This window comes from Rhinatrema bivittatum, chromosome 8 (assembly GCF_901001135.1).
Source record: "Rhinatrema bivittatum chromosome 8, aRhiBiv1.1, whole genome shotgun sequence".
NCBI classification, from domain to species: Eukaryota; Metazoa; Chordata; class Amphibia; order Gymnophiona; family Rhinatrematidae; genus Rhinatrema; species Rhinatrema bivittatum.
Genome location: NC_042622.1, coordinates 71,571,379 through 71,583,400, shown reverse-complemented (window position 1 = coordinate 71,583,400; position 12,022 = coordinate 71,571,379). Strand labels below are relative to the sequence as shown.

At 43.7% G+C, this 12,022-nt stretch overlaps 1 protein-coding gene across 2 annotated transcripts in view; it reads left to right on the top strand.

Moving 5' to 3' along the window:
• Nucleotides 1–12,022, top strand: part of RBPJL (recombination signal binding protein for immunoglobulin kappa J region like) — a 72,555-nt gene that overhangs the window by 34,841 nt on the left and 25,692 nt on the right. For both annotated transcript variants that reach the window (XM_029613445.1, XM_029613444.1), the window contains exons 3-5: nt 258–328; nt 8,678–8,793; nt 11,532–11,706. In XM_029613445.1, coding sequence (XP_029469305.1) covers nt 258–328; nt 8,678–8,793; nt 11,532–11,706 — 362 coding nt within the window. The remainder of the gene's footprint in view (nt 1–257; nt 329–8,677; nt 8,794–11,531; nt 11,707–12,022) is intronic.

The window sequence follows — 12,022 nt, the reverse complement described above, 5'->3', positions numbered from 1 at the left end:
GAGAGAAAATTTGCATGCACTGCCTCCATAACATGCAAGTTTTCTCTCATGCATATTCATTGTGGATATCCTGAAAACCCGACTGGCTGGGGGGGGGGGTCCCCCAGGACAGGGTTGAGAACCACTGCTTTAGATAGAGACTTTCTGATTTATCCAGCTAAATGCTTTTGAAAATGGACCTCCCTGTGACCCTACACGAATAAAGAGAATCTGAGAACATTGCTTTGAGTCTGAGAAATATATATTTTTCCTTACAGGTTCTTCTGTCCCCCTCCTTGCATTTACCTCAGTGGCTCAGGATGGAAACTGAAGCAGGAACAGTTTAAAGGTGAGACCGGAGACAGCAAGACACTAACCTAATTACTCAGCTTAAGATTTCACAGCAGCTAAATATAGATCTTCCCTGATCAAATCTTTACTGTATAACTGGCAAAAGGGTTGATAGGGATTGCAATTTTATAATTGTTTGTGGTGCGATAGAGTCTGCACAGATGTTACACCAAATTTTCAAAGCAAGAGTATGCGCTTACTTTTGCTCTGAAAATTTGTGCGTAAATGCCCAAGAGCACAAACAGATTAACTCTCATAAAGTTATACCTCCCCTTAAAATAAAAAAATATGCATGTAAGTCTCAACTCCACCCCTGGAATGCCTTTCTGCAGTTTGTGTAAAAGGATGTGCGTAATTGGGTTACATACATACTTTACCCGCATTGAGCCTCAGACGGTTTTATAATAGCCATTTGTGCATATAAAACGGAGTCTTTTTCCTGTTTGGTGAATACTAGTTTTTCCCCTTGGATTTTTCTGCCCCAAATGCATGATTTTGCATCTTTGTGTATAAAATTTGGTTTCCAAGCTAGAGAACAGTCTTCCAATTTGTTCAGTAATCTTTCTAATTGTTAAAGCCATCTACTCTCCAGCACGTCCACCGTGTTGCCGAGTTTCATATCATCTTCTTGCTCTTCCACATTGTCACTTTTAAAGACTTTGAAGAGTATTGGGCCTAAAACGGATTCCTATGGCACCCTACTAGTCCCTTTCCCATCACAAGAGTGGACCCTATTGATTACCAGTGATTGTATCTCTGAAGGATGTTACCTGTGGGCCAATTGAAATAAATGCCAGTCTGGAAAAAACCCATAATCCAGAAGGGGTATGGACTGAGTGGAGACCTATTGTCTGACTGCGAGATGCCTATCAAGTAGCTCTTCCTTGTGGCTCCTGTTCAGTCTACTCACCATCATCCTGGTGATTTTGCTCCTTGATGGATCTTGCTTCTGGGTGGTAAGAATAAACACCAGCCCAGTGAAGACACATTATTCAGATCATGTGAATATCTCACTGTTGCCTGAAAGAGGCCAATCAAGCAGTTCTTCTCTGCTGCTCCTGATCTGCCATCCTGCTGTTGTCCCAGGGACTTCAATCCCTGAAGGGACAAAGGATGGTTGACACCATTTTGGAAAATAGCATTGACCAGCCTAGAGCTGGGTGGCACTCCAGGATAATGCTAGATACCAGGGCTTTTCTTTTAGGTATGGGATCCAGGGGCACCCCTAGACCACCAGAGTCTTTGCTCCATGTAAGGTGGAGGGGCCCGTTAGACACCAGGGATTATGGTGGATGTTGGGATGGAGTCTGGGAGGCTTGCTACAGAGGGGGATATTTTTGATATGGGTGGTCTTTGGCTGGGACAGGATAATTTTTAACAAAGAGAAAGGGTTTGTGAGGGGGCAGGACGTCACTGTGAGTAATTTTTCTATTTTTTTAAACTTTTTAAAAGTTGCCCTGCCTCTAGAGGCAGCAGGAGTCTCGCAAGACTTCTGGTGGGCTTTGGCTCATTGCAGGGAGGTTGATTTGGGGCCATTTGGCCCTTTAAGAAACATCCCAGGGACAGTGGGATCTGCTCCCTCTGGAAAGACGCTAAGTGTGTGTAAAAGTATGCATGAAACCGAATTATGTACATACTTTTACACACATTAAGTTGGGTCAATTTTATGGGCATAAGCTCACTTAGAAAATTTGTATGTAAGTGGCCAAGTATGAGCACAAGCCCAACCGCACAAAGTTACACCTCTATTGGTGGCATTGGCACTTTTTAAAATAAAAAAGTTTGCACATTGGTCGCACTCTTGCCGCAGTCGCACCCCTCAATCATCTTTTCTCAATTCACATAAAAAAATACCCAGGAAATTGACTTGTGTGCATTCTTTTACATGCATTGGGCTCTGACTAATTTTCAAAATGCTACTTATGTGCATAAAACAGCGGGGTTTTTTTGCCATCTAACCCAAAATTAATAGAACTATAGGTTTGATTAATTAGGTTTGATTAATGATGCAATGAAGATGCTACTTTGAGGATAATATTTTTTTGCAAATGCTGAGATGAACATGGATGATCTCTGAAGGAGCTGTAGGGATTGTAGAGATGAGCCATATGGCCTTTTTTTTTTTAATTCTTTATTTATTAATTTTAATTTTACAAATATACAGTAATAAATTATTTCCATAACATAATTCACACATAAGAAAAAAGAAAAGTTTCCCAAAATTCACATTTGTATATTCAAAAATCTAAATCATTTAATCATAGAAAATATCTAGAGGCTTTTAAGGGGACAATAATATTTTATAAGGAGATATATTGAAGAAATATACCAAAGACCATACTTTACATAGCTAACCAACTGGTATTACATAATAGTTATAGCCTAAAGATTGTAGCCTACTCACTAGCAGGCAATGGAGATGAAATAAGAGGTTGTTGAGCTTCCAAAAACTGTTGGAGCTGATCTATCTGAAAGAAAACGTAAACATGTTCCCCTTTCTTAATCTTACATGGGCATGGATATCGCAAAAAAAAAAAAGGTAAATTCCATATGGCCTTTTTCTGCTGTCATGTTTCTAGCATTATATTTTATGTATCCCATTATATTCCACAGACTTGTCTAATTTCGATTATGCCAGTATCTTGAATATTAACTTTCCAGTAATTGGCAATATGTTCACCCCATAGTCCCATATGCTCCTGCTTTTGCCTTTGGTCTATTGCCCTCTCCTACCGTAGAATGAGCAAATGCATTTAAGGTATCTGCTCTCTTCTGATCCTTATCCTCATCCTCTCCTTTAATTCTTACTAATCCCCTTTTAGTCTCCCTCTTTTCATTTATAAATCTTCAGAAAGTTTTACCTACTACTTCCCTGACTGGGCAATATACTCCTCTGTCTGAACCTTTGCCTGTCCAACTGCACTTCCTACCTTCCTTTGTTTCTTCTGTAACTTTGCCTGTCCTCCTCTTTCTGTGTCTGTTTGTATTCCCTAAATGCTATTCCTTTTGAGGTCCATGTTGAGCACCATGTGTCTGGCTAAATTTAGACTCAGTTACACAAAAGGCACTGTTTCACTATCCAGCTGTGCTCAATGCCCAGGACATAGCTGGCTAACTTTTTAGCCAGTAAGTCAGTGGTAGGGAGAGGGATTCCAGGGTGAAGTCAGCTATTCAACTAATTTAGGCCTAAGTTTACTAAAACATGATATGGTTACAATGCGCATTAAACAGTGATAGGGGCAAGGTTAAGTTGACATCGTTTTGGAAAATGGCATTGACTGGGCTCGAAACAAGGGGACACTCCAGGCCCCCATTGACCATCGGTGCTTCCAGTTTGAGGTATGGGGGAAGAGGGGGAAGGGTACCCCTCCAGACCATCAAGGTCTTTTTTTATGACTGGGGCTAATGGGGCCATTAGACCCGAGGGATATTTTCTTATTTGGATTGTGGGGAGAGGGGGGAATGGAATGAGGGATGCTGGGGGAAGGCTTTGGAAGGGGGGATTTGAATGCAAGGGGGGGACACAAGTTTTTTTCATATATGGGGTAGGTTTAGGGAAGGGGTGAGCCATCGCCACACAGTTGGACTAGCGATTTTTTTTATTTTGGGGGGCAGAGCTACCTCAGAAGGTGGCCGGGGACTGGTGGAGATCTCCAAAGACCCCCGGGGAGATTTGAGAATGTTTGGTAGAGGGATTGTATTTTGGTCCACTGGCCTTTTAACATGATGATGGCCCTGGCTGAGCTACCATTGCGTGATTAGGCCCAGTATCGTAGTGTGATCTTTTGTTACACATTTGAGCAGTGATAAAAATCATGCCACGTTACTGTCACAATATTTTGTCAGGGAAGAGCTCAATATTTTGAGCACATGACCCATGAAATTGGGCCCCTCCCACAATAAAACATCTTGGGCCCAATATTGAGTGCTGGCCGGTTAAGTAACATAGCCGGATATGAATTATACAGCTAAGTTACAAGGGATATTCAGCGGCATGGCCACTGAATAGCCGAAGTCAAGGCATAACTTAGCCAGATAAGTTAAATCCGGCTATGTCAGATCAGCTCTATAGCCGGATAAGTCCTACTTATCTGACTATTGCGTGTTGAATGCATTTTCAATATCGGGACCCTCAGCTTTGTAAATCTCCCCCCCAAGCCAGATAATCGTGAATATTCAGCATTATCTGGCTAAAGGAGCCAATTTAAACAAACCCCCCACCCTCCTGACCCCCCCCAAGACTTACCAAAACTCCCTGGTGGTCCAGCGGGGGGTCCAGGAGCCATCCCCTGCACTCACACCCTCGGCTGCCGGTTTCAAAATGGTGCCGATAGCCTTTGCCCTTACTATGTCACAGGGGCTACCGGTGCCATTGGTCAGCCCCTGTCACATGGTAGGAGCACAAGATGGCACCGATGGTCATGTGACAGGGGCTGACCAATGGCACCGGTAGCCCCTGTGACATAGTAGGTCAAAGGCTATCGGCGCCATTTTGAAACCGGCAGCCGAGGGTGTGAGTGCAGGGGATGGCTCCTAGACCTCCCGCTAGACCATCAGGGAGTTTTGGTAAGTCTTGGGGGGGTCAGGAAGGTGGGGGGTTGTAGTTAATTTAATTTTAGCGGGGAAACGAATAGGAATTAACGTATAAACGTATCGGGGTGCAGGGCCGGTGCAAGGGTATTAGGCGCCCTAGGCGAAACTTCAGCTATGCCGCCCCCCCCCCCCCCCCGTCTCCACACACAATTAACTTACATTGTGCATTAATGAAAATAACGAAGTCTGTATTTATAACAGAACACTTATTTGACATTTTTATGCCATGTAAACCATTGAGATGATTTGTCTTATCGACGGTATAGAAACTCTTTTATAAATAAATAAATAAAAATAAATAAAATAAACATAAACCAAAGCTATACTTGTTGCTCAAACAAAAAAAGCAGACACATCACATAATATTAAGTAATTAAAATGGCAGTCAATCAAGAAAAATAAACTTAAAAAGCCATCTTTACTTACCCCCTCCAGCAGCTCTCCTACTCTTCTTCCATGCAGGCTGTAGTACATACCAGAAGCAGCAGTAGTGGCTAAGCTCTATACTCATGGTCCTCTTCCTTAAGGCCCATGTCTCTCACACACACACCATATCAGTCATGCCCCCATGACCAGTTTCTGTCTCTCACACACCAATCATCTCCCAAACAGTCTTTGACAAACACACCAGTCACCTTCCTGAACAGTTTCTCTCATGCCATACACACACACAGGCTTCCCACTCCCGTGTTCTACTTACATATATGGGCTTCTCACTCTCATAATCACTTTCTCACACACACTCACCAGTCTCTCACTCCCATGCTTGTTCTCTCCACATGCACAGGCTTTTCATTCCCATAATCACTTTCTTTCTCTCACACACATACACAAACACACACACCAGTCACCTGATCTCTCTCATGCATACACACACACAGGCTTCCCACTCCCAAGTTTTCTTTCAGATATACAGGCTTCTCACTCCCATGCTGTATCTCACACACTCCCAGCTTTCTCACTCCCATGCTCACTCTTCACATGCACAGGCTTCTCATTCCCAAAATCACTTTCTTTCTCTCTCTCACATACACACAAACACACACCAGTCACCTGTTCTGTCTTACATATACAGGCTTCTCCCTCCCATGCTGTGTCTCACACACACCCAGGTTCTCACTCCCATGCTCACTCTTCACATGCACAGGCTTCTCATTCCCATAATCACTTTCTTTCTCTCTCTCACATACACACAAACACACACCAGTCACCTGTTCTGTCTTACATATACAGGCTTCTCCCTCCCATGCTGTGTCTCACACACACCCAGGTTCTCACTCCCATGCTCACTCTCTTCACATGCACAGACTTCTCATTCCCATAATCACTTTCTCTCTGTTACACACACACACACACACACACCAGTCTCTCTCTCATTTCCATGCTCGCTCTCCACTGCACAGGCTTCTCATTCCCTGAATCACATTCTTTCTCTCATATTCACACACACCAGTCTCTTTCTCTCATACACACTGTCACCTTACTAACCAGTCTCTCTCTCATACATGCACACACACACAGGCTTCCCACTCCCATGCTCTCTCTCACATAATCAGGCTTCTCACTCCCATGCTTTCTTTCACATACACCCCCACAACACCAGGCTTCTTACTCCCATGCTTTCTCACATACCCAGAGTTCTCACTTCCATGCTTTTTCTCTTTCACACACACACACACACACACACACACACATCAGTCACATCCCTGACTGTCTCACACTCTCACACATCAGTCATCTCCTTGAGCAGTCACTTTCATTGTCTCTCACATATACACATACATCAGCTCTCTGACCAGTTTCTCTCAATCACACACACATGCTCTTGATCAAATACATTCTCTCACTTACACACACGCTGAGGCTCTCACTTACACACAGGCAGGCTGGCTGCTTCTCTCTCTCTCTCACTCACTTCCTCTCTCCCCCCCTAGCACAAATGGTAGCTGCAGCAGTCTCCTCCTCCTCCAGCCCCCGCAGGCCAAGAAGGAAGAATCCCATCGGCCGCGGGAGGCTCATGCTGCTGACTCCTTTCCCGATTACCGGCTGCTTCAATTGCTCGGGGGCCGATGCTGCAGCGGCCGCTGCTACTTTATCACGCGGCACTGCTCTTTCTTCTTCCCGCGCACGGCATATCACTTCCTGTTCCGGGTCACGGGGGGGGGGGGGGGGGTCAAGCGCGCGGGAAGAAGAAAAGGACAGCCACAAGTGCCACAGCTTTTTAGCACTGCTGCCGTTCCCACTGGGCTTGAATGTGCTGATAGCCCGGCGGCAACGGCAGCAGGGAAGAAAGAGCAGCGGGAGAGACCGGGAGCACACGACACACTGGTTGAGAACCGCTGGGGGAGGTCAGATGGGTCTTTTGGGGCGGGCTGCCAGCAGCAGCTCTTTTATTTTTATCGGGGGGGGCGGCGGCTTAATGCAGCTCTTTTAATTTTATCGGGGCAGCGGCTGAGCGCGGCTCTCTTAATTTTACCGGGGCAGTGCTGCCCCCGGGAAGCTGGCACCCTAGGCGACCGCCTAGTTCGCCTAGTGCTTCCGCCGGCCCTGTCGGGGTGCCCCCTTGTCCATGCTTTCTTTCACATACACCCCCACAACACCAGGCTTCTTACTCCCATGCTTTCTCACATACCCAGTATCTGGCCCCCGACAAATACGAATCCGAATGCAACGTATGGTGTCCCTCTGCACATCGCTAGCAGTTTCTACCCTCAATAGAAACATGGGGGTAATCTTCACAGAGCAGCAGTTACTACCCTTAACAGAAACATGGGGGTAACCTGCACAGAGTGGCAGTTACTACCCTCAATAGAAACATGGGGGTAATCTTCACAGAGCAGCAGTTACTACCCTTAACAGAAACATGGGGGTAACCTGCACAGAGTGGCAGTTACTACCCTCAATAGAAACATGGGGGTAATTTTCACAGAGCAGCAGTTACTACCCTTAACAGAAACATAGGGGTAACCTGCACAGAGCAGCAGTTACTACCCTCAATAGAAACATGGGGGTAATCTTCACAGAGCAGCAGTTACTATCCTTAACAGAAACATGGGGGTAACCTTCACAGAGCAGCAGTTACTATCCTTAACAGAAACATGGGGGTAACCTGCACAGAGCGGCAGTTACTACCCTTAACAGAAACATGGGGGGTAACCTGCACAGAGCGGCAGTTACTACCCTTAACAGAAACATGCGGGGTAACCTTCACAGAGCAGCAGTTACTATCCTTAACAGAAACATGGGGGTAAGCTGTATGAACAGCAGTTATTACCATAAGAAACTTTCTGGGTAGACTGGATGGACTAATTGGTCTTTTTATGCCCTAATTACTAAACCCTTGTTATTTTCTGGCTTTCACTTCACTTCATTGTAACTAAGGATTCTCTGTGCTTATTCTGTGCTTTCTAGAATTGTATTACCTGGAAGAAGGGAGACTGTGAGGAAATACTATATTGAGAGGGTAGAAGATCCCTGGAATAGCCAACCAGCAAACATGGTTGCAACCAAAACTATGGCAGAATTCAAGTATGCTTAGAATAGACAAATAAGGCAAGGGAAGTTGATGACAGGAAATCAAGTAGGGTCTGTGGTGCCACGGTAGGTATGGGGAAGTGGGCATACTGAATAGACCTAAATGTTACTTTGCAGTTCTTTGGAGATAATTAATAGATGGGGTCAGCAATTGATCCTGATTTGTAGATAGAAGTTTAGAATTTTCACCTGTCATTTCATTTATTTTTATTTTTTTCAGCACAAGGACTGGCAGAACCTGGGTTTAAGGTGTTGGGATATATGGGACTGGATGGCATAAGTACCAGCCACACTGAAACACAGAAATTGAGTTTTGAAGAGCAGGCAGACTGCAAGGTAAATCAATGACCTGCATTGATCTGGGTGTTATTTCTCGGCTGTACCCCCTAATCATGCAAGTTAGTGCCAGAGGGCTGTTCTCTGTCTGTACATCATCATATGTTACTGTAGGCAACATAGAATATTCTAGATGTTGTGATATCTTGAAATGAATCAAGGAAAAAATTGTAACTAAGGGGCATATATGCAAAAAACTTTATCATGCACAGTAAAGCCCCTTTGTGCATGCTAAAAATAGTGAGGTATGCATACGCAGGAAGCCTTGCTGAGCAAGTTAAAGGGGTCCATGAAAGATGTTAACATAAGTATGCGAAATATGTGTCTGCGCATGCAAATTAAGGAACATCATATGTAAATGAGGGGTTACGGAGCTCACATTAATTGTATGTTGACCCTCTATGCTATTTAGCAAACGCTTGCTAAATGAACACTATTTAATACCTACATAGAAACAGAGAAAAGTGATAGCAGAAAAAGACCATATGATTTATTTAGTCTGCCCATCCACACCAACTGCTCAGCTTTACAATCTCTACCTTTCCCTCAGAGATTCCCTGTACTTATCACATGATTTCTTGAATTCAGATACTGCCCTTGTATGTCTACCACCTACATTGGAAAGCCTCCACCACTCTATCTGTAAAGAACGATTCCCTACTTCCTTAAACCATACAAGAAGACCTTGTTTTATGCTTACACGTTCATCAACTCTAGTACAATCTTATGTTATTTAAATTGTTTTATTTCATTTCAAAGTTTCTCACTGCAACTAATTTCACATACTTAAATGAATTCATTCATACCTCATTCACACCATACTTATAATACCCCCCAAACAACTCCCTTAAACCTCCCCTAAAAGTACATCCATTTTATTCACACAAAGATATAAAAACATCCAAATTTATGTCGCACCGGTGGGCTTTCTACATGTGCATCTAATAAAGTTTTTCACTTAGAACGTCCCATATATATTTCAAACCTCCTCGTCATGTATGAATTCACATATCTTCCTGGCTTGTTGTCTGTAGCCTTTCACATGCCCAAAATGGCCAGTAACTCACTGTGTAAATGTCCACACGCTATTTCAAAGGCCCGGTAGCCAATAACTCACTGTGTGGACATTAACTCACTGTGTGGACAGAGTTTGCAAAAGTACACCCCCCCCCCCCCTTACGCACGCTGCACGCATGGATTACAAAATCTGGCGTGCATATGCGCATGTCCATGTGTGCGCGCTGGGAACCGCGCACGCCCGCCCGTTATAAAATCTACCCCATAGCCAATAAAAGGTGCCATGATCTGCAGAACAGTTCATATTCTCAAAGTCCTTGTTTGGATGCAAACTGTGCGTATCTGAAATTGTGAAAAAAGGACCGCGACTTCTTTTAGATAGGGATAACTTGTCGGCAGTGGCCCTGCCTGTTACTGTAACTGCACTCTTTCTACAAAGCCATCATGCAGCTTCAGGTGACAGGGAAACAGAGGTGGCTGGGTGGCACTCCCTCGGAAATCCTGCCAGCCACAATATTCCAGACTCTCAAAGCTCCAGTTGTTGGACCATTTATTTCCCTTCACTGACTGGAAGCATTAGACAGATTGAGAAGCCCAGTGTGTCCTGCCCTCAGCACAGAGCTCTACTGTTGGACAGAGAAAGCGTCTGCGAGCAGGCTGAGCTCATGAATTGAATTATTATCGCCACACAAGCCCATGATCTCTCTACGAGCAGAAGCCTGATGTTCCCCGAGCCCTGTAAGAAATGAAAATGCTGAGCTTTGAAATGACAGACAAGAAGCAGAGTAATTAATTACACAGTGGTTTTCTTTAGAAGATGATGGTATTTTTTTTTTTTTGTATTTGTATTTATACCCCGTCCTTTTCCAGAAAAGGAGCCAGAGTGGCTAATGACAATGATGAAGACAATATTAATTACAATATTAATTACATATGTTACTCCCTCTTTGTGGACCTTCTGGACTGCAGAGGCTCACTGTTGTCCCCAGGGCCACTTTCTCCCAACTCTCTCTTTTCTCACATCAACCAGTCCATGTGCCCTGGGATGCCAGGGTTCTTTCCAGTGGGATCTAAAGTGAAAAATGATTTTAATAAATGTGAAACAATTCTAAAACAAATTAATGAGGAGGGGGCACTTGAAGTACTTACAAAAAGTATTAAGTGCACTCATTCTAAGAGTATGCATGTGGGAATGGCATTCTCTCCCGCCTCGGATCAACACATTGACCTCCCGTTTATCTCTTCCATCAGTCCATTTCTCTTCCCTTGCCACCAAGTCTCTGCCGCTGTGCAGTCCAGGTCCTCTCTTTTGTTTTGCCACTGTCTCTTTCGGTATCCTGAACAGCCCTGGTCTAATGAATGTAGGTACACAAAAACAGACTTTTGAAATTTGCTTAGGCGTTTATGTCTGAAAGTTAGGCATCTCAGTCCCAAGAAAGCTTTAACTGTAGCTAGCATTGCCACATGAGCTACTCTGGTCCTGATTGTGCTTCACTGCATGCATAGATTTGTATTTCTGATATCCTCATTAGTTTTCCTAAGAAAACCAGAACTGCAGATCCAAGCATGCAGCGGATCAAAGCAGGATTTGATCAGCCTATTTGGGTGACATGGGTGAGGCAGTAACCCTAACTGAAGCCGATAGCGCGTAAGTGAAAGGCTTCTGACAAAGGCTCACTTTTCTGAATACTGACACAATTGGTCTTCATTTTCTGTTGCAGAAATTCAGTTGTGCGAAAGCCTTATACATTTCTGATGCTGACAAGAGGAAACATTTCCAACTGATTCTGAAACTTTACTTCAGCAATGGACAAGAAATTGGCACTTTTTATAGCAAAATGATTAAAGTGATTTCCAAACCGTCTCAGAAAAAGCAATCCTTGAAGAATGCCGACTGTAAGTTACAATACCCTGGTACTCAGACACTATTGACTATACACATACAATGGGCTCCAACTATATTATGCACACGGTAGATTGCTGACTGTGAGTTAAGCACTTTAGTTTGATTTAATTTTGTAGTTGTTTTATTTTTTATATGTCTATGCACATAATCCCTTTTGAGAATTACTCCCATAAGTATCAAACAAAATAAAATATAAAATATATAGTGTTAATATAATCATAAATTGAAAAAAGGTGAAAGGAAAATCCTCAACTGGTTCTCTATAAAAAATGACAATGTTTTGTATGATCCCTGCATTAGGGGTCA